Source organism: Trachypithecus francoisi, unplaced genomic scaffold (assembly GCF_009764315.1).
Source record: "Trachypithecus francoisi isolate TF-2019V2 unplaced genomic scaffold, Tfra_2.0 Lachesis_group6, whole genome shotgun sequence".
Lineage (NCBI taxonomy): Eukaryota > Metazoa > Chordata > Mammalia > Primates > Cercopithecidae > Trachypithecus > Trachypithecus francoisi.
In genome coordinates, this window is record NW_022681471.1 from 49,298,245 (window position 1) to 49,321,972 (window position 23,728).

Consider the following 23,728-nt stretch of genomic DNA (forward strand, 5'->3'; position numbering starts at 1 on the left):
ACTGGTGAAAGAAATTAAAGAGGACACCAAAAAATGGAAAGACATTCCATGTACATGGATTGGAGGAATCAATCTTGTTAAAATGTCTACAATACTCAAATCAATCTACAGATTCCATGTAACCTCTATCAAAATACCAATGACATTCTTCACAGAAATAGAAAGAACAATCCTAAAATTTAGATGGAACCACAAAAGACCCAGAATAGTCAAAGCTATCCTGAGCAAAAATAAATAAATAAAACTGGAGGAATCACATTACCTGACTTCAAATTATACTACAGAGCTATAGTAACCAAAATAGCATGGTACTGGCATAAAAGCAAACACATAGACCAATGGAACAGAACAGAGATCCCAGAAACAAATCCATACACATATAGTGAACTCATTTTTGACAAAGGTGAAGAGAATATACATTGGGGAAAAAACAGTGTCTTCAATAAATGATGCTGGGAAAATTGGATATCCATATGTAGAAGAATGAAACTAGACCCCTACCTCTTGCCATATATAAAAATCAAATCAAAATGAATTGAAGACTTAATTCTAAGACTTCAAGCTATGAAACTACTACAAGAACACACTGGGGAAATTCTCCAGGATATTGGCCTGGGCAAACATTTCCTGAATAATACCCAATAATCACAAGCAAGCAAAGCAAAAATGGACAAATGGGATCACATCAAGATGAAAAATCTTCTGCACAGTAAAGGAAACAATCAACAAAGTGAAGAGACAGCCCACAGAATAGGAGAAAATATTTTGCAAACTACCCATGATATCATAAGGCATCAATAACCAGAATATATAAGTAGCTCAAACAACTCTATAGGAAAAAATCTAATAATGTGATTAAAAATAAGCAAAAGCTTAACAGACATTTCTCAAAAAAAGACACAGAAATGTCAAACAGGCATATGAAAAAGTGCTCAACATCAGAGAAATGTAAATTAAAACTACAATATCATCTCATCCTGGTTAAAATGGCTTTTATTCAAAATATAGGCAATAACAAATGCTGATGAGGATGTGGAGAAAAGGGCACACTCGTACACCATTGGTGGGAATGTAAATTAATACAACCACTATGAGGAACAGTTTGGAGTTTCCTCAAAAAAGTAAAAATTGAGCTACCATGCAATCTAGCAATCCCATTGTTGGGTATATACCCAAAAGAAAGGAAATCCATGTATCAAAGAGATATCTGCACTCTCATGTTTGTTATGGCATTGTTCACAATAGCCAAGATTTGAAAGCAACCTAAGTGTCCATCAGTAGCTGAATGGATAAAGAAAATGTAGTACATATACACAATGGAGTACTATTCAGCCACAAAACAGAATGAGATCCTGCATTTGCTACAACATGGATGGCACTGGATGTCATTTTGTTAAGTGAAATTAGCCAAGCACGGGAAGACAAACTTCACATGTTCTCACTTATTGGTGGGATATAAAAATCAAAACAATTGAATTCATGGAAACAGAGAGTAGAAGGATGCTTACTACAGGCTGTGGATGGTAGTGGGGGAGGTGGGGAGTAGGGATGGTTAAAGAGCAAAAAAGTAGTTAAAATGTTATTCCTTTTTATATGAAGTATTTATTTTATGCACATATTTACCTACAAAATTTACAGAAAATAAAACAAAGCAGAATATATAGAATACCCTCTTCAGACTTCTTACAGCAAAGCTGTATCACTTATTTGTTTTATTGCTACAGTTCAAAGAATAACATTTTATCCATGTGGAAGCTAAGATGAACACATTTACGTGAAAGTCTTGTAACGAAGTTTTTTATCCTGTTATTGAATTTTCGGTTTTATGTTAAATGAAATTTAAAAGATTGCTCATGAAATAATTTAAACCTTTTCAAAATCTTTTAATAACAGGTAAAAGCACCTCCAGTACTTTAAAGTATGTATAGCAATCCCAATAGTTTAATTTTAAGGGCTATTATAGTACATGTGGTTATTATGCATACACCGCATGTCATTAACACTCTCTAAACAGTGAGAATTGTAGACTCTAGTTTGTGGCACCACTCCCATGTTATTCTGGTGATGGCGCAGGATGATCAATTACACCCGTGCAACACTAACATCACAGCCTGTCTACCACAGTGTAAAATCCAGTTATCTAAAACAATGACTATCAAAGTCCCAGACAATACATAATTATAAGTAGACTTGTATATTTACAAGCCTTTGGGGGTATTTAAAAATTATTTTAAAATATAAAGGATATTTTAGCACTCAATGAAAACAATGAACTGAAAAATATAATCACAACAGTTGCTGGAGTTCAATATCTGTTTTAACAAAAAGTGTTTAGCAAAACACCTGTAATTTCTTACATTATGGAGAGGGGTTTTCCTCAGTCTAAGCTGAATCCAATGTTTTTCCTCCAGTATGATTAAAAGTGTAAGAATGAAAGGCACACATAATAGCCAGTTTTAAAGAGCTGTGGAGATGGCAAGCAGATGTTCCTGAAATACTGGTACAGGAGAACAAAGACCACACAACATTTTCCTCTTTGTTTACCATTGGCATTGATTTGCTATTTACAGTAGTTTGCAAAAATACATTATCAAAACTGAATGAGGTTCTATTTTTAAGTTTAACTTCATAACATATATACAAACTTCATCTGCAAAAATCTTTGAAGGATCTGAAGTACTAAAGTGACATTAATACTGAAACAGGTAATAAAAGGTACCAAAGCACTGATAATGTGAGTCATCATCATCAAGATAATCCGGGTAAATATTGCACACATCTTGTCAGTTGTTGCTATGACCTTTACATATCCAATCGCAAAAGGAATCCTTTATGGCTTTTTGCTGTATCACTTATTCAAATAAAGGTTGTGTTACATCCAATAACAATTAGTGAAGATTGGTGTTGAACATGAGGCCTAGGGTTCAAAATTAGTTTTCCTATATCATCACAAGACATATTGTATTCTGCTAATATCGTTTGACATTGAGCAGCTATAATTGATGGTACAACTCCTCTCTTGTGTATTCCAGCAAAGAACAAGCCTATTAGAGTGATACAGCTAATGGTGAAAAATGGATGATTCCGTAATGATGTGAAGAAGGACACCTTTTGTGTCTCAGGATCTATCAACCAGTTCCAGGCACCAGTAGCTGTACAGACAGATACCACTAGAAGAAGCATTCTCCAATGTCCAGTAGCAGGTTGTAAACAATGTATATACTCAGTAAGTCTTCTCTCAAAAGCCTTGAGCTCTTCTGCCTGCTCCAGCAAATTCATGTCAGGTGGCAGCTCAGGTCACTGCCATGGCCCTGTCCACCAGAAAGAATGTTATTCTTATCGACCTAGTATTGGTAGTACAACAGCATGACTATAGTCAATAATAATTTGATTATACATTTTAAAATAATTAACAGAGTATAATTGGATTGTTTCTAACACAACAGATTTAAGGGATGCATACCACATTTGTTGGGATGTGATTATTATGTATTGCATGACTGTATCGAAGTATCTATATACTCCATAGCTATATATATACCTACTGTGTACCCAAACATTTTTTTTTTTTGAGATGGAGTCTCGCTCTGTTGCCCAGGCTGGAGTGCAATGTCGCGATCTCAGCTCACTGCAAGATCCGCCTCTCCAGTTCATGCCATTCTTCTGCCTCAGCCCCCCAAGTAACTGGGACTACAGGCGCCCACCACCACGCCTGGCTAATTTTTTGTAATTTTAGTAGAGACAGGGTTTCACCGTAGCCAGAATGGTCTCAATCTCCCGACCTCGTGATCTACCCTTCTCAGCCTCCCAAAGTGCTGGGATTACAGGCGTGAGCTACTGTGCCCAGCCCCAAACATTTTTTAAGTGGACAAAAGACATAAACAGATCCTTCTGAAAAAAAGACATACACATAGCCAATGAGTGATGCAGGGCAGGCAAGACCCAAAACTGGGGCTTAGCCTGGGAGGGCTCTTGGCTTAGCCCAGGAAATAATTAAAGGGTAAGCTGAAGTGGGCAGATCACAAGGTCAGGAGTTCAAGACCAGCCTGACCAACATGGTGAACTCCTGTCTCTACGAAAAATACAAAAATTAGCCAGGCACAGTGGCATGTACCTGTAATCCCAGCTACTCAGGAGGCTGAGGTAGGAGAATCACTTAACCTGGGAGGTGGAGGTTGCAGTGAGCCAAGATCTTGCCATTGCACTCCAGCCTGGTGACACAGTGAGACTCCATCTCAAAAAAAAAAAAAGAAAAAAAAAGTGTGTGGAACCTCTGTATCTTGCTCCTGCTCTGGCTATGTGAAGTGCCTGCTCTCCCTTTGCCTTCCACCATAATTATAAATTTCCTGGGGCCTCCCCAGAAGCCAAACAGATGCCAGCATCATGCTTCCTATATAGCCCACAGAACCATAAGCTAGTTAAACCTCTTTTCTTTGTAAATTACCCAGTCCCAGGTATTTCTCTATAGCTGTGAGAACAGCCTGATATGGGACCTTTTCATTTGGGTTGTAATTGATGTTCAGGGGATCCTTCTTTTTAGTAAGACTAAGTCTCCTGGTTAGAGGTGGTACTTGGTACTTTATTTCTATATTCTTTTTTTTTTTTTTTTCCTTTTTGTGGAGAACGGGGTCTCACTGTATTACCCAGGCAGGTCTCGAACTCCTGGGCTCAAGCTATCCTCCCGCCTCTGCCTCCCTGAGAGCTGGGATTACAGGTGTGAGCCACCGCGCCCGGCTATTTCTATATTCTTGAAGGGTCTTGTGAACCAAGCCTAAATTTCAAAGAGGCATAGTGAGGTGTGTCCAACCTCCTGTTTCCCATCATGGCCTGAATTTGCTTGTTTGTTTGTTTTAGACTTCTTTGGAATTTCCTTTGGCCAAGAGACTTAGAGCAAAAAAACTGCCATTGTGGAAAGCTGTCCATTGGACCAAGGGTCCAACATTCCCGCTCACTGGGGCTAGAAAAAGAAGGTTAGCTCCAGTAGTGATGGCGAGCTATTTTCCGTGTCACCAGGGGCAGTTAGTACATTCTCATTGCCAATGACCCTTCTGTTTACACTGGGCACGCTGATTCTGGCCTAGTGAATCAGTATGCCAGTGAGTCAGGGGCTCTTATCTGGGCATCCCAGATGCCAATCTCATGATTCTTCTTGGCATGGGTAATTCTGATGTGGCAGGGGACTTAAAGCAACTGTTAACAATTGCGCCTTTTGGCTATTTTTTGTTTTTGTTTTTGCTTTCTCACCTATTTTGCCCTGTCCCTATTGTTGTAAACTTTAAAGTCCACGTCTAAGATCTGGATCTTAGGGTCTGGGTGCGGTAGCTCATGCCTGTAATCCTAGCATTTTGGGAGGCTGAAGTGGGTGGATCACTTGAGGCCAGGAATTTGAGAGTAGCCTGGTCAACATGTTGAAACCCTGTCTCCACTAAAAATGCAAAACTTAGCCAGGCATGGAGGCGGGTGCCTGTAGTCCCAGCTACTTGGGAGGCTGAGGCATGAGAGTAGCTTGAAGCTGGGAGGCGGAAGTTGCAGTGAGTCAAGATGGCATCACTGCACTCCAGCCAGGACAACAGAGCAAGACTCTGTCTCAAAATAAATAAATAAATAAATAAAAAGGGTTAGCTCATTGGAATTTGAGGTCTCATCGCTGCTTTTTTTTATCTTCCTCCTAATGTCAGGTGCAGGATGAGTAATAAAATGTACACCCAGGAGAGCTTGCCCTTCTGGGGAGCCTGGGTCTGCACTGGTATATTTCCTGAGTTTCTCTATCAAATGACCCAGAAACAGAACAGGATTTTCATCTTTTACCTGAGTTATATTTCTAACTCTATCATAATTGACTGGCTTAACCACAGATACTTCCCTCTACTTTTTCCCACAGCACAGCGAACAGATGATAAATTTCTAAGTCATGAAAGTTAAATAAAAGAACATGGTCAACATAACACATGCCTGTATAAACTTTCCTGGATTTTCTGAAAACTGGTCAAATTTTTCCTCATATAAATCCAAATTAGACATAGAAAATGGCACATGTATCCCCATTTCCATTAGCTACCTCCTGCAATGGACACAGATTTTACTTTAGGGGCTAATATGGGGCTCCACTCCTGGTGGTATTGATTGGGCTTATTTTGGGGGGAATGAGGGTATAGGCTTGGGCTAGTTGGGTGAGGGGGAGGAGTGTCTGATGACCTTGAGCTACAATCCTTCGTTAGAGTACTGGCAGGACCCTCCTGAGAACTGGGGGACTGAGGAGACTCTGGGGAAGACATATGCCTTCTAGGGGAACCAGCAAGGAGGGGATCCTCAGGTGGAGCTTTCTGATGCCTGGAAGTAACATGAGCCAGTAAAGGGTCATAAAAGCCTGTACATAAGGGACCTCTTCCCATTTTCCTTCTTTTTTTACAAAATAAGTCCAGTTGTAAATTATCGTTACAATATATAGAACCATGTTTATGCCAAATTTGGTTTTCTAATTAGTACGGAACCCAAACCGTGTTGCAATAGAAAATGAGTTTCTTTTTCATTAAGCCGAATTTGAATTTGCTCCAATAGCCTAAAAGATATCCTAGTGGTGAGTTCTCTGAGAAGTTTTAGAGGACACATAAGTCTTCCTAAGTCTAGCAAGAGGGAAAGCAACTGAGTCATTATTTTTCACTTTTAGATTCTCACTTCCTGCAGAGAAGGTGTAAGTATAGGTAGCAAGGCATTACAAAAGTGGATTACAAGCTACAAATGGGCAGTAGCATGTTGAGCCTAAAATCCACAGACAGTGAGGGTTACGCAGAGAGGAGGGCTAAACAAATGGTGAATGGGAAGGGAGGAGGGGAAGGGGGTAAACAGTGTTACCCAAGGGGAGACCTCAGAGGTATTGACTTGCTGGAGAACCTATCCAGCAGTGGAGACACCAAAATAAATGTTCAGGCAGCCACTTTTCTACCATTGTAGGTGGTTGTCTGTCAGGCCAGGAGTCTAGGAACTCCCTGTTCCTTCAGCTTAGAGGGTGTTTGAGCAAGGCAGTTATAAGCACATAAGAAGGAGCCTGTGACTGTCTATTAGGAAAATAATAACTTCTAACTTCAGGGCAGAAAAAGGCAAGACCACTATTCCCCTAGGGAGAGGGATTATAACCTACAATCCTAGAGGGAATGTCAATGCTGAAAACCCCAGAGCATCTGGAAGGCAGCCGAAAATGCCAGTGCTGAAAACCCAGAGTGCCGGAGTTTCAGCCAATGAGGGTCCCATCACCAAATGCCAGGGGCATCCAGGAGGTGGCCACCAGTGAACCCAAACCCAAGCTGGGGTCAGAGAACAATGTGACTCTGGTGTCCCAGAGTCAACACAATAGGGGGCCTCTCACAACCAAGTGTCCTGCTTTAAACAAATGCCCATATACAGTTAACAGAAAATCAAAGCAAACATAAGACTGCAAACAAAATACACATTTTAGAACGGAAAATAAAACAACTGGTGGAGCAATAAAATAAAGTCATAAGAGAAAGGACTAGGGGGAGGGGTGACAAGGACGTGTTTCAGGGCACTCAAACAACGGGTGACTTTTAACTGAACACATAGCCAAAGGCTTTTATTCCCCAGCTTACCTAATATTGTGGGAGAGGGTGGAGGACACTCATTCATGCACAGTAGCCAAAATCATGATGACCAATGTTCTATGTGGGACCCGGGTAAAGGTCTTCCAGGTTTCCTCAACTTGGGTGGTGATATGATTTGGCTCTGTGTCACCATCCAAATCTTATGTTGAATTATAATCCTCAATGTTGGGGGAGGGTCCTGGTGGGAGGTGATTGGATGATGTCATGACAGTGAGTGAGTTCTCATGAGATCTGGTTGTTTGAAAGTGTGTAGCACTTCCTTCTTTCTTTCCTTCTTTCTTTTCTCTCTCTCTCTTTCTTTCTTTCTCTCTCTCTCTTTCTTTCTTCTTTCTTTCTTTTTCTTTCCTTCCTTCCTTCCTTCCCTTTCTTTCTTTCCTTTTCTTTCTTTCTTCTTTCCTTTCTCTTTCTTTCTTTCTTCTTTCCGCACCCCCCACCTCTCTCTCTCTCTCTCTGTCTCTCTCTTTCCTGCTGGCCATGTGAAGATGTGCTTGTTTCCTCTTTGCCTTCTGCCATGATTGTAAGTTTTCGGAGGCCTCCCCAGCCATGTTTCCTGTAGAACCTGTGGAACTGTGAGTCAATTAAACCTCTTTTCTTTATAAATTACTGAGTCTCTGGTAGTTCTTTATAGCAATGTGAGAACAGACAAGTGGGCTTGGCTGCCACATGGAGGCTGGCATGAACCAGTAACCCACCAGCCTGCTGGTCAGAATGGTGGGTCTCACATGAGACAGCAGCACTATGACCACTGGTTCATCTGCTCAGGTTCACCACCTGCCAGGGAAAATGATGGCTCTGAAGAGAGCCTTTGGTTAGTGTTATAGCTCTGTAGTGTTAGCAGCTCTTTACTATTACAGCTTTAGTGTTATAGCTCTTGCAGCTTCGCCATCTCTCACCGTCTGTCTACTTGTCTCACTGACTGCCATCTCTCTTCATTGTCTCTCACCAATTACCACCTCTCAGCTGATCATTGATTGCCACCAATTCTGTTGTCTTGCCATCTCACCTCTCCATCGATTGCTGCCATTTTCACTGTCTTTATTCCTTCGTTAGTGGCCAAATGATGCAGGGCATTTGAGCCCCCAAACTGGGGCTTAGCCAGGGAAGGTCTTGGTGAGCCAGTGGTGTTAGACAGCAACTTTTATTAAAGTGGCAGCATACAGAAGCAGCATAGGTACTACTCCTTGTAGAGCAGGAATACTCCATAGGCAGTGTGCCCACAGTAGCAGCTCAGTAATTTTTACAGTAAAGTTTATACTCACTTTTAATTATATGCAAATTAAGGGGCAGATTATGCAGATATTTCTAGAAAAAAGGGTGGTAACTTCCAGGTGTTGCCATGGCAATGGTAAACTGATATGGCACATTGGTGGACATCTCTTATGGAAGGCTACTTCCACCCTGTCCCTGTTTTAGCTAGTCCTCAATTTGGTCCGGTGTCTGAGCCCCATCTCCAGAGTCAAGTCCTGCCTTCTAGCTCATACGCTTAGGATAATGGCCTCTAGCTCTATCCATGTTGCTGCAAAGGACATGAACTTCTCAACATCACTAATCACTAGGGAAATGCAAATGATAAAGATAATGAGATACCATCTTATACCAGTCAGAATAGCTACAACTAAAAAATCAAAAAATAACATGCTGGCAAGGTTGTGGAGAAAAGGGAACACTCATACACTGCTGATGGGAATGTAAATTAGTTCAGCCATTGTGGAAAGCAGTTTGGAGATTCCTCAAAGAACTTAAAAAACACTACCATTCGACCCAGCAATCCCATTACTGGGTATATACCCAAAGGAATATAAATCATTCTACCATAAAGACGCATGTATGTATATGTTTATCATAGCACTGTTCACAATAGCAAAGATATGGAATCAACCTAGGTGCTCATTAGAGGTGACTGGATAAAAAAACATGTGAGACATATACACTATGGAATACTATGCAGCCATATAAAAAGAAGTTCATGTCCTTTGCAGCAACATGGATAGAGCTAGAGGCCATTATCCTAAGCAAATAAACGCAGGAACAGAAAACCAAATAATGCACGCTCTCACTCATAAGTGGGAGCTAAACAATGAGTATACATGGACACTAAGGAAACAATAGACACCAGGGCCTACTTGAGGGTGGGGTGTGAAAGGAGGGAGAGGATTTAAAAACTACCTATCAGGTACTAAACTCATTACCTGAGTGATGATATAATCTGTACACCAAACCCTCATGACATGCAATTTACCCAAGTAACAAATGCGTACATGTACCCTTGAACATAAAATAAAAGTTGGAAAGAAAAATAATTACTCCTCAGAGGATGGCAAGAATAGAATTTTAAAGCCTGTCATACAGTTCATAACAAGGTATGCTTAGCAGAATCATCTGTGCATGTTTTTGAAAATACAGTACTTGAGTCCCTAGCAACAAAGATTCTGACACAGCAGGTCTAGGATGACATTTGTGTTTTAAAAACTGTCTAAGGCAAGACACTCAAAGTAAATAAAATTCTTGGAGCTCCTACAAGAAGGTTTTTCTAATCTGAGTGAAATAAAAAAGAAAAAAGATTACTGTTTCTTTCTACTCCAAATTCCCTTCCTCTTCTTGGTGATGAGATGGATGCCAGCATGTTGGAGAGCAAGCTAAGAGGGAAGTTGATTTGGAATTACATTTAGTTTGATTTTAGTTGGATAATTTACTCATTTGTGTCTTAATCTCATGTATAATTAAGCAATTACCAGTAAGATTTCTCAAGGTAGCAAGTGGAAGCTCTAAGATTCAAACTAGCGTTGTCAGACTCTAATTATAATAAGTCTAACACTATACTCAATTGTCTTTCATATGCTTAGTAAACCACTGAAAAATCTTAGACCTCACTTTAAAAGCATGGTGGTCTGTCATCGACCTCCTGGCAGCATTTGATACTATTTCCTCCTACCTGATGTTTTATTAGTCTTGGTTCCCACTGCTGCCCAATAAGTAAGTAACATATGATGAATCAAAAATTGACTATTGGTCTTTTTTTTACACCAACCATGCCTGTGGCTTTGCCCAATCACATCTAAATTAGTTCATATTAATTTCTTGAATGAATTGGCATGAAATACTGACACTCACTAAAATACCATAAAACACAAAATATAGTACAATGAGGACATTAACATTACACGGATTTGTGTATGCCATTGAGTATACTTAAGATTAGTATCTGCACAAGAAAACTTGAAATGTTCTGAAATCTTAAAACCCATATAAGAAAGAAACTTGACAGAGGTTGACAGCAGTTTCCTTAAATTTGACAAAACTAAAAATTTACCAGTTGCCAATGATAAGTTGTAAAGCTGAAACTTTTATCAATCATAATTTTAAAATTGCTTGACTATGCCAAAGGAAAGATTGGAGTATCTTTTTTTTCTAGAAAATATGTTACCACAAAAATGTCATAGAAGAAAAGATCAAAGAATTTGTAGCCAAAAATTGTAGTGAAAAAATCACTGTAGAGGTATGCCAGGCAGTTAATTAAGACAATGTTATTTTTCTGGAAATTTAAAAAAAATATGTCAGCTGTTCAATTTTGTAATTTGTTGTGATTTCTCATAATAAGTAAATGTTAACTTTTGTACATAGTTGCTTGAAATGTTCATACTTTTTAATATTCTTTTTCTTAGAGTCCTCCAAATTATAAATTTCAGTACCCACAACCCAGATCTGTCCCTGAGGTCATAAAAAGTAGGAGCTTTTGAGTTGCAATTGGAAAGGGTTAATAGGGATGTGGATGTGGTTGAGAAGTGGGAAATATAGCAATTGTGGAAGTTGAATTAATATAATTTGTAAAGACTACAACATTATGACCAGCTACTGAAATCTGAAAATCCAAGGTGTCCTCCGTACTATGGGATTATGTGACCTCAATGTCTGACTTCATGGAAAAGCCTCACACAACATAGGGGCCCCTCATAAGGGGAGCCTCCAGCTGCTCTGTACATTTCAAACATCCAAAATAGTGGCGACTAGAGTATCTATATTTGTATTATCATTGAGCAGCAAAAACAGTTGGCTGGGTTATTCACCCACATGCATACTTGAATCTACCTCCGGCTTCCTATCTGAAAATAAATAGCTCTTTTCTATTTTCTAGTGACAAACAGGATGTAGGCTGTTAGTAATAATAGTAAAGATAATAACTATAAGGAACAGAACATACAAATATTGAAAAGAATTGGTGAAACCTCTCTCACTCTCACTCCCAGTTTCGTTTCCTGAGCCCCATTTCAGAGTCTGGACAGAACTGCCAGGGAACTGCTAGACTTCAGGATCTTGGGGGAGGGGAGGTGGAGAATTTAGAGACAGGAGAGAAAAAAAAGAAGACAGGATCGATTAACTCTAAAAGGCTGATCCTCCCTGATAATCTGAGAAAGGCGAATAAATACTCCAGGAAGATGATACCCTTTCAGATTGTCAGGTTGGGCTGGGGATGGGCAACCCGGCTTCTGCTGAAGTGCCGTTGGGAGGGTTAATTAGGGATCCGAGCTCACTGTTAACACACGGGCCTCACTGGACAAAGGACTGACGTGAATTGAAGTCAGTATATAGTCTGAGTTCTCTTTCCATCCTGAGCACCATCTCCCTATTGCCTTAGAGGCAGGCGGGAGCGCTTCTTGCTGCTAAACAGAAAAGGAGGAGACTACTGTTGGCCGCGGATCTGAAAAGGTTTGAATGATTACAGGCTATCTGAAGGCGAAGGAGATCATAACGCGTCCAAGACTGCATTGACTATACCCCTTTCCGGCCCCTACGCCGATTTATTTTAGGGGGAAAAAAATGGTGGGCTTGGGGGAGGGATCTGGGATGGGAATGGCGGTCAGGTTTGTGTACCAGGCCCCCTATTGTATTGAAAGCAAGCTGGCTTTTCGCTCAGGGAAAGGGGAGGAGAAAAATGTCCTGGCTCTCCGCAAGTCGGTGTGAGGGGAGGAATCACTTGCAAACCTCTGGAATGGAAAACGGACACCGCAGCGGGTCTTGTACTGCAGTTCCCACAGCCACGCCCACTGCCCATTTTAATTCAGAAAATGGTGGGCAGTGGGGAATGCTGGGGAGATGAGCAGAAACCCTGTGGGATGTTAGCTTCCTATTGCAGAGGATGTGGGAGTTTTGAGCGAAAGATGGAAAAAGAGGTAAGCACCCCATCCCTGAAGGTGGGCGTGAGAGTGGTGGGTGGGGGCGGGCGCCTTTCCGAAACTGCATTCCCTACACTCCGCCCTGCCTCCTCATTCCCTTTTGGGGGAAAAAAAAAATCTCAGCGGCTTAACACTGCAAAGGTTTATTTCTAGCTCACAATAAATGCCCAACATGTGTTGGTGAAAGTGTGGGGTGAAAGGGCCCTGGTCCCCAGTCTCAGGACCTCAGGCTGACAGAAGCTCTACAGCCTGGAACGTCACGGATCACTATGGCAGGGGTAGAGAGTAACGGAAAACTCTCATCCCACTATAGGTTAGTCTAGAAGTAACCTATTACTGCGGTTGACAGCTGATTAACCAAAACTGTCATATGGTCTCACCTCACAGCAAGGGGATAGAGGGGACAGGGGATTAGAAAGTATAGTTTTCTGTGTAGGGTGGGTGTAAAGTGAGAAAAAGAAACTATAATAAAACATTCATAAGAATTCAAGGGGAAAATGCCTTTCTAAAATACTAAAACAAAACAAAAAATTAAAAGTTCTAAAGAAAAAGTAGCAAGTGTAATATAAGAAAATTAAGCTTCTATGGAGCAAAGCAAGAATGAACATGACCTTTGCTTTTGGTTTTCTCTGTGATGCCATTTTGGGAGCTCTTCATGTCTCCAGACCATTCTTCAAGGACAATGGCAGCCTGATGGGTAATGTGTGTTTAAACTGAATTGTGTTTGGAATTCCGGCCGGAGTGAGATCAGGTTCCAGGCTCACTGGAATTAGTTTTATAAGAAAGGATAAATCCATCCCCCTAACACTAAGAGTGGTGGTGCTTAGGCAGGAGGTGGAAGGGCTCACTCAGGCCACATTCCCCTCTGGGGTGGGTCTGACTTTTGTTTCTCTGCTCCAGCCTACAGCAGGCACAGGGCTCTCTTAGGCTAATGGCCAAGCTGCCCTGCACAGACATACCTGGGGGAGGAGAACTGACTGCTCTGTTGCAGGTCAGAGCACTTTGCCTTTCCCTCCTTTTCCCTGTCTCTTTTGGGGAACATTTTGCAGGGGAGGAGATAAAGCCCCAGTGTCCTGGCAGGAAACATTCATTGGGATAGTCTTTGAGCAAACAGACGTCTGAACAGATCTGACCAGGTAACTTGGGGTTGAAGCAGAAGGGGCTGACCCTTCTCTCAGGGTCCAGTAAAGTAGCCCCAAGAAGACTGGGGCAAAACTGGGATTAGACAGCACACAAAACCTCACCCATCCCTCTCCCACCCACCTTGCTCAGGATCCCAGAAGGGCCTTGATGTGCGCTGGCCTGTTTGGTTGGTTCTGCAAGGACTTTAGCTCTGTGTCTGCCTGGTGCAGTGCATCTGATACCTCAGTCATCCAAGCCCAGAAGTACAGAAGACCCCAGATAAAGGGAATTTGCAAACACATGTGGTCCTACAACTTAGGAGAAAGGGGGTATCACCTCCTATCTGAAAATCCCCATGCACTGCAGGCCCAGCTCACGACTTGGGAGCCAGGACAGTCAAGCTGTGAATTGGTGTGAAGGTGCTTTTTAAGGCATTGGTGGTGGAGGGTCAGCAGCATCCAGAGCCTGCTTCTGTGGGCCCCTCACCACCTCCGTACCCACACAGAAGGCTGGTATGTCAATCACATATCCAAGCAGTTACTTACCTGGCCAATTGCAGAGCGAAAGCACGGAACATCTAGAACCTTGGAGAGAGAGCTCTGGCTAACCAGGATCCCTCTGCTCTTGGGAGACAGTGCAAAAGAGTGTGAGACCCTCTGGTGAGGAAGCGTAGAAGGGATCAGGCTCAGGGTCTTTGCAAAATGTTCAGGGTTCAGTCAGCAGAAGGTAAGTGGACTGCAAGGAAACAGTCACTGAATCTACCCTTACATTCATGATTCATGCTAAGGACACACTTTTCCCAGACTGCTCCCACACCATGAGTTAGCACAGCTGAGTCACTAGAGCCATGCCATTTCTGCTCAATGGGAGACTTTTAATCTTTGCTTTGTACTCCCCATTGGCCTGTCCAGAGCTTCTCAAATGCACTGAAGTCTGAGACTCTTTCTACCTAACTCTTCTTCCTTCCCTCTGCTTTCTAGATGTGACATGTGGATCACAGTCTAAAGGCTCTCCCCATCTTCTCTTGTTCTTTCTCCCTTTGTCTATCGTGTTTCCCCAGTAAATCTATTTATGTCTAATCTTATTTTGACATCAGCTTTTAGGTGGGCCTGTTATACAGTCAGGGTGCTTTCACAAATGAGATCTCAAGTTTCACATTTCTCAAAACCTGCTCCTTTTCAGAGAGCCAGGATAGTACAGTAGCTAAGAGTTGTCAAGAGTAGTCACTAACTGGGTTCAAATCCCAGATCTGCCACTCTTAGCTGTGTGTCCTTGGCCTCTGTGCCTCTTTTGTAAAATGGGAATAATTCCATTACTTCTTCTTAGGGTTGCTGTGAGGTTTACATAAATTATTACATAGTCCATTTAGTGTCAACACATAGTAAGTAATAAATATCAGTTGGGTTTCTGTTTGTTTGTTTGTTTGTTTACCATCTCTGATAGATAAAGTCAGAGAAGGGGGAAAGATCTTACCAGGTCCAGTAGCTATTGAAGGGTTTGGCACTGGAACTCTCATTCTAAAGTTCTGGAGCTCTAAGTACACATGCTTTATTGATTTTTAACCTATAAGCTAAAATTAAGTTTCAGGAAAACATATGAAACAGTTAAATAGCTTGATTATTGTTGCCCCCTACTTTCAACTTCATTGGATGGGTAACTCCCAAAAGGAAAATGGTATGATGATATTGTTCCTTTTCCTGTAGGATCCATCAGACAGCTCATTCTAGAATACAGAAATGGCACTGAAGATCATACCTGTGTTTTCCCCTTCTTATTATTGCATTTACAAATGTTCTTTAGAAAATAAAGAATGTCAAAGGCATAACTTTCAAGGAAAGGAGGAGGCAGGTAGGAAGGGAACTAATATTTGTTTGAGTGTCCACTATGGGCCAGATGAAGTGTTTTGTGTTTTAAGTTGGTTCTCTCTTTAATTCCTGTAATTCTGTAGGTAGGCAGAATTGCTTTCTACCAAGGTAGGCAGCAGTATCTTCCCTAAACGAAGAAGAAACAGAACTCAGAGGTTGAGTATATATTCCAAGACCCTAAATCTAGTAAGTTTGAGAGCTTGGATTCGAACCCAGGTTTGTCACACTCCAAAACCCACACTCTCCCCCACTGTACCTTAAAAAATTTTTTTAACGTTATACTGTGACCTTCCAGGACTCAGGGACTGGTTGGTTTAGATTTCCATGACAGGATGTTAAATTAAAAGTTTCCTCGTAGGCATTAAGATATAACAGATATGAAATCAAAGCCAGGTTTTCAAAGGAAATAACCAAGCGGCTCTAAAACTCACAAGGATGATTAAAAGGGACAAGAGAGGAGATATGAAGAAGGAAGTTTTGTGAGGAAGATTTCTTCGTAATGAGCTTCCAAGTTGGAAGAGTTGAGGTGCTCTCCTTTTCAATCCATAGATTCCACTGGATCCCCTAAAGCTTGATATGTGTCTCCTGGAGTTGGAAGGCACAGTGGAATGTGATCTGCTTCCAGACTGACAAATCTTACTGGCTAGAGAATGTGGCTGTGGTGATGGTGGGAGTGGTAACTGTATTGTGAGCTGTCTGCATTTCCAGTTTGTTGGGGGCAAAAGATAGATACATGTTACCCATGTACAAGAAGCGGGCCATGAAGGAGAGCGAGCTGCTCTCAAAGAGAGCTGTTTGGGGGTGCTACAGATTCCAGCTGAAAAACCCTATGGAATGGACAGCTGAAAAACTCAAAGCTGAAGGAGAAACAGCAATAGCATGTTTCATTTTTGATACAGAGATAGCAGTAAGGGAGCCTCTGATGAGAGTCCCCTTTAAACAGCTAGATCCATAGAGACTAAAGGCAACTTACTATATAACCAGACAAGAATTTTCTGCTCCTTTTCCCCTTACTCTTTCCCTTCACTCCAACCCCGGACAAGCCTGAAGTCAAAATTAGCAAGCTGGGGAAGGAAGATGGGCAAAGAGAAGAAACTCAGTGCATCCCTTTGCTCAAATATGGTGCTAGGTTAGCAGAGAAGGTTTAACTCTAAATCAAGTTCAGTGGCCCTTTATTACTTGGAACTTGGTGTTCTAATCACTGAATTGAGGCTCAATTTGTGATTTAAAGTGACTGTAAGGTGGCAGGAAAGCCATGGGGCCTGAGAGAAATGTAATTTTAAAAGTACAGGATTAGACAAAAGTAAAGTTACATTTTGATTGTATCTCACCAATAGTTCTTGCTCAATATACTAACTACATTTGCTTGGTGTGGTGTTTGTGATGTGCTATACTCCTGTGGATGAATACTACTACTGTTTTTGCATTAATTTTGCTACACCAGCTTTCTTTTGCTTAGTATTTGCCTGGTATATTTTTTCCATCCTTTTATTTTGAGCTTTTCTGGATAATTGTAAGTGTGCCTCTGAGAAAAGGCATGAAACTGGATTCTGTGTCTTACAAAAAAAAAAAAAACTGAGGTTTTCTTTTAATGTGTAAGTTTAATCCACATATATTTATTATTACTGATCCATTGTAGATATATTTCTACGTTTTTACTTTGTGTTTTCTATTTACCATGTATTTAATTTGCATGTTCCCCTCCCCTCCTTTCCTGCCTTGTTAGACCGATGGGATTTTCTTTGGAGTTTTGGAATTTACATATTGTCATGGCTTTAATGTGTCCCCCAAAGCTCATGTGTTGGAAACTTAATCCCCAATGCTAGAATGTTGAGAGGTGGGACCTTTAAGAGGCGATTAGGTCATGGGGCTCTTCCCTCATGAATGGATTCACACCGTTATTGTGGGAGTAGGTTTGTTATCTCGAGTGTGTTCCTGATAAAAGGATGAATTCTGCTGCCTTCTTCCCCACCCCCTGCTCTTTTGACCTTCTGCCTTCCACCATGGGATGAAGGCCCTCACCAGATGATAGCACTTTGATATTGGACTTCCCAGCCTCCAGAAACATAAGAAATGAATCTCTATTTATGAATTATCTAGTCTGTGGCATTATATAGTAGCACAAAATGGCTTAAGACACATGTTCCATTTTTAATCTTGTAGTGCTTATCCTAAGATTGTTTTCTTTCTTTCTTTCTTTCTTTTTTGATGGAGTCTTGCTGTGTTGCCCAGGCTGGAGTGCAGTGGCATGATCTCAGCTCACTGCAACCTCCGCCTCCTGGGTTCAAGCAATTCTCCTGCCTCAACCTTCCTAGTAGCTAGGATTACAAGTGCATGCCACCACACCGGGCTAGTTTCTGTATTTTTAGTAGAGATGGGGTTTTGCCATGTTGGCCAGGCTGGTCTCAAACTCCTGACCTCGGGTGACCCACCGCCTTGGCCTCCCAAAGTGCTGGGGTTACAGGCATGAGCCATCACGCCTGGCCTCTTTTTTTTTTTTTTTTTTTTTTTTTAAGTTGTGGTTTTGTTATGTTGCCAAGGCTGTATTCAAACTAGTGGGCTCAAGAGAGCCTCCTGCCTCAGCCTCCCAAGCAGCTGGGATCACAGGTGCACACCACCACATCTGGTAGATTTTTCTAAATTATTTATCTAACTTTATATTTTTTAAACAAAATTTAGAGCATCTCTAACTTCTATCCTCTTCCTTATACATATTTTTTTACATTTTGGAGAGATATGTATATATATACACACACACACACAACTTATATACAATATATATACAAAAATATATATATAACTTACATACATGTATATACAACTTCTGATTATTGACATTTGTATAAGCAAGCTAACTATTAATCATCATTATTATTACAACTCATAGTTTTGTTTTGTTTTGTTTTGAGATGGAGTCTCTCTCTCTGTCACCCAGGCTGGAGTGCAGTAGCGCGATCTCGGCTCACTGCAAGCTCTTCCTCCCGGGTTCATGCCATTCTCCTGCCTCAGCCTCTGGAGTAGCTGAGACTACAGGCGCCCACCATCCCGCCCAGCTAATTTTTTGTATTTTTAGTGGCGTTTCACCATGGTCTCGATCTCCAGACCTCGTGATCCACCTGCCTCGTCCTCCCAAAGTGCTGGGATTACAGGTGTGAGCCACCGCGCCCGGCCACAATTCATAGTTAATAATACACTTTTAAATATATTATCTCATTTGATTCTAGAAAAAGTTCAGCTAAGTATTTCCTCCATAATGAATTAGGAAGAAAAAAAAGGAAGAAAGAAAGAAGAGACAAGATGGAAAGAGAAGAGAGCTCTTCAATTCTTAATGGTATCTTCAAAGACCCTTAAGAGTCTGGGGACCTCAGGCTGAAACTACAGATCTTAGGAATATATTGTTTACCCTTTCCTTTTGGAAAGGGAGGAAGGAAAGAGAATTGTAATTTTTGAACATTTATTCTGTGTCAAAAACTTGCTGTAAGCAAGACAAACCTTGTATTTACTAACTACTTTCCTTTTCAGGTGTTTTATGAGTGTCATGCAACTTATTTCACAACATGCTTCCATACCAATCCACATACATTCTCCTGAATGAAAACAGGATTATTCATGTTGATGACGAAGACATTGATAACAATAATAAATAACAGTTATAACAGCTATTTGTTATGGACCTACCTTGTTAACTAGGCACTGAATGTCATGGGGGTAAATATACTCTTTAAATTGCCCTTCAGTTTTAGAAGGGAAGCCATCTAGATGTCTGGATAGATAAAGCAACATCATCTCTATAGTATTAAAATAGAGAACTTGCTAAATCAACAGAGTCCATATGTGAATTTGGGTCCACTTATTATAACTGTCCCCTTTTTAAAATCAATAGGATGGCCTAGTTTTGGACCTAATAAAGTACTTTATGACTTTCCTGAATATTCCTAAGATTTTTTTAAATGAAACAATTAACAAGAATAAATCATCCAAACTAAAAGAAACTACCTATACGTTTAACTGGGACATATTAAATTATCAGTTTTTGAGATATTACCAGCTACGTAGGAGGCTGAGGTGGATCGCTTGAGGCCAGGAGTTTGAGATCAGCCTGGGCAACATAGCAAGACCCCCATCTACAAAACAACAACAAAAAAAACTAGCCAGCCTTAGTGGCATACATCTTCAGTTCCAGCTACTCGAGAGGCTGAGGCAGGAGGATCCCTTGATCCCAGGAGTTCAAAGTTGCAGCAAGCTATAGTGGCACCACTGCACTCTAGCCTGGGTGACAGAGTGAGACCCCACTTCTCTAAAAAAATAAAGAGAAATATATATATTAACATGCGTGTTGCTGGGCGCGGTGGCTCACGCCTGTAATCCTAGCACTTTGGGAGGCCGAGGCGGGCGGATCAGAGGTCAGGAGATCGAGACCATCCTGGCTAACATGGTGAAACCCCATCTCTACTAAAAATACAAAAAAAAACAAAAACAAAAATAGCCAGGCGTAGTGGTGGGCGCCTGTAGTCCCAGCTACTTGGGAGGCTGAGGTAGGAGTATGGCGTGAATCCGGGAGGTGGAACTTGCAGTTAGCCGAGACCACGCCACTGCACTCCAGCCTGGGTGACAAAGCGAGACTCTGTCTCAAAAAAAAAAAAAAAAAAACCAAAAACCAAAAACCAACCAAACAAACAAACAAAAAAATGCATGTTGTGTTCTCATATTTTTCTCTCCTCTCATTTCAGCAGAGATCCAAGCGAGGGAGATTTGTGGCAGAGCTGGAAGTTGAAGCTGCTTGAAGCTGGTGATTTTTTCTTTTTTCTCTTTAGACAGGGTCTTGCTCTGTCACTCAGGTTGGACTACAGTGGTGCAATCATGGCTCACTGCAGACTCAAACTCCTGGCTCAAGGGATCCTCCCACCTCAGCCTCCCAGTAGCTGGGACTACAGGAGCACACCAGCTAATTTTTTTTTTTTTTTTTTTTTTTTTTAAGAAATTAGGTCTTGCTATGTTGCTCAGGCTTGCCTTGAACTCCTAGCTTCAAGCAATCCTCTGCGACTTCCCAAGTGCTGGGATTACAGGCGTGAGCTACTGTGCCCAGCCCATATATTCGGAAAAAGATTATATACATTGATGAAATCAAGCCAGATGTCCCTGGATGGGAATGGAGGGCATTTTAGGGCAGCAAGAGAATAGAGGTCAGTCTATACTTCCTTTCAGTAGCAGAGACATGAGCATTTCCCTGTATCAGGACCCAAAGAAGACTCTGTGATGGGCCAGGGGAAGCTGGTCACCTGGTCTTGGCAAACATTCCACTACCCAGAGGGTTGGATAGAAGCAGCAGGGACAAGGGATCTGAAGATACCATGCCAGTTCAGTAAATGAGCACCTCATCCCTACCAGTGTGGACAGACAGCTGAAGATAGCAGGGATCTCCTCAGGCTTTGGTGCTAGATAAGACCATAGAATGCTGTACAACTAATGGAGATGAGGAATCCCCAGTAATAACTGATGTGGATTTCCCACTAGCATGCTAGGGTTGGATATCAGAGTCATATTTATATTCATTTAAAGGCGCTTTGAAAATGTGACATTTCTTATATGCTGAAGGGTGTGAACTAAGATCCATATCTGTTTGGTAGGCCTCCTATTCAAAATTTCATTAACAAATCCTTATTTTCTTTTGGAATGTTTTCATGAATATCATGGGCTATGTTACAACTGTCTTCTTAATGGGATAGGGGTCAAGAACTCAATTAGTTGGCTAGACCCTAGATTCCAGAGGACATGAGGATGAGAGGCCCCAAGCCTGCCCATCTGGTCACCTATTATTCACTAATGCAAAATTTGAATCATTTCAGCCATCTGACCCAGGATTTGCCTATTTAAATGAAGTAAGTCACTAAGATGCAAGGTCTAAGACATAGTCTTCATTGATGCACATTTAATGAGCAACTTCTATGTGCTAAGTACCAGTGTTAGAGAAAAGTGATAATTAGGTTCAGTAACCAACGGGCTGCATATAATTATCAAACCTCCTTTCTTCTTTACATTGCTCCTTTCTCCTGCTACTCCCCCTCTCTGTCTACACCATAACCAAAACAGTCCACAATTTGGGGAAGAATAATTGACACCTGATGGGTGTAGTCATCACTTGATGGTGTGATGGTCACAATGCAGCCAGCCTACAACCTAGCCTGGTTTCTACTACTCTGACAATATATTGACTAGACACCTAAAAGCATGTTCAATAACTTACTAGCACCTATTGCAAGGGGGATGACAACAGTGGTAGAAAATACTTCATTATTTTAAGTATTTACGTCTTGGGAAAATGAACCTGTTTACTTGCAATTTGCATTTCTTTTCAAAATTAGCCTATGTGCATCTATGGCCTATCTCCCTTGTCTCTTATAACTTGTAAAAAATCCTTTAAAGATATTAACAATTTGTATTTATATGTTGTGACTATTCTGTTCTTCTGTGTTGCATGCCTAATAATTTCTCTCATGATGTTTTATAATAAAGTTATTTAAAGTATTTATGTATGAAAATCTATCCACCTTTCCCTGTAGGCATCCTGTCAATAATATTTAGAAAGGTCATCTGAGCCATGATAAAATATCCTTCATTTTAAACAAACAATCTATGGTTTCACTTATCAAATGTAAATCTTTAATTCATTTGGAATGTACTTTGGAATAAAGTGTAAAGCAAAAGATCTAACATTCCCCTCAAATATTTTGACTATCCCATCCTTTCACTACTAATTCAAATATTCCCTCTAACATATCTAACAAATTAAACACATATACACAGACACAGATATTTCCATTCTGTTACCCTGATTGTCTTGGTATCCAAAATACACTTTTAGAGTACCATTTTATAACAAATTTTCTATGTGGCAACTTCTCCTTAATTTTCAATCTCAGAATTTTTTCCACTTTCATGTTTTAGGTCATTTAAAAATAAACTGGTTTTATTAGCCTAGACTTCCTTTGTATATCAATTTGGGGAGAAAAATACTTAGAAAACCATACATATAATCTGATCCCAATTTGTTTAAAAAAAAGTTGTGTGATCTTTATTACAAATATTTATGTATACACATAATTCCAAGAACATATGGTAAAGTATTAACTATTTCAGGTGTGTGCTAGGTATCTCCCGTTTGTCCTCCTCCCACTCACCACCCACAACCACCCCCTCCGCCCCCCTCCCCACCATCTACTTTCCTTCCTGCTCTGTGTCCCCCACACTTACCAACACAGACTACAAAGGTCTTCCTTGCCCTCCAGCTTCCAATTGGCCAAAGGGAAATACCCAGCAGATGTTCGGAAGACAGCGAAGTCAAGCATTTATTCCCTCTCATTTCATTTTCTCTTTCAAGGTCGCTGTGAGCTGACTGCATCCTGAAGATTACAGCTACTGTCAGGTGGACCTTTTCACACAGCTGTATACCATTCCAGTAACCCCTCCCTTACCTCCCTCTGCTCCTCCCCCCTTCCTTTCCTCATCTCCTTTGCAGAGGGATAGTAACACTATGTTATGCCCTGAATTGTGCACCCACGCCTCCCCACACCTGCCAAATTCATGTTGAAGTCCTAATCCCCAATACCTCAGAATGTGACTGTAGCTGGAAATAGGGTCTTTACAGAGATAACTAAATTAAATGAGGTCATTGGGGTGGGTCCTAATCCAGTGACTAGTGTCCTTAGAAGAGATTAGGACACAGATACAGAGAAAAAGGCCATGTGATGACAGGGAGGACAGCTGTGTAGAAGCCAAAGAAAAATTCTTTAACTCTCGTCAAATCATCCATTTTGAGTCCCATTTTATATTGCTTGGACTTGAATGATCCAGCAGAGTTACACGATTCTTATTTGCATTTGTTCTGTGTTTTCAAAATTTCTACAATAACCACAGAATACCAGCCTCAGTAACATGAAAGGCACACTGCAAATTA

General features: G+C 41.0%; 1 protein-coding gene across 2 annotated transcripts; it reads right to left on the minus strand.

Annotated features, from left to right (window-relative positions):
• Positions 1-1,459: 1,459 nt before the first annotated feature.
• LOC117078332 (nuclear envelope phosphatase-regulatory subunit 1-like) lies at positions 1,460-23,551 on the minus strand. 2 transcript variants are annotated; one of them, XM_033201888.1, is made up of 2 exons: positions 23,026-23,551; positions 1,460-3,311 (listed from the first exon to the last, which is right to left on the minus strand). In XM_033201888.1, the coding sequence occupies exon 2, from the start codon at positions 3,277-3,279 to the stop codon at positions 2,857-2,859; it is 423 nt and encodes a 140-aa protein (XP_033057779.1). In that variant the 5' UTR covers positions 3,280-3,311; positions 23,026-23,551; the 3' UTR covers positions 1,460-2,856. The 2 variants fall into 2 exon arrangements, with proteins under 2 accessions (XP_033057779.1, XP_033057778.1); XM_033201887.1 differs by lacking the exon at positions 23,026-23,551 and adding an exon at positions 7,605-7,756.
• Between the last annotated feature and the right edge of the window lie 177 nt (positions 23,552-23,728).

Coding starts and splice junctions, on each gene's coding strand:
- LOC117078332 (XM_033201888.1), bottom strand. CDS start 3,279: ATGAATTTGCTGGAGCAGGCAGAAGAGCTCAAGGCTTTTGAGAGAAGA.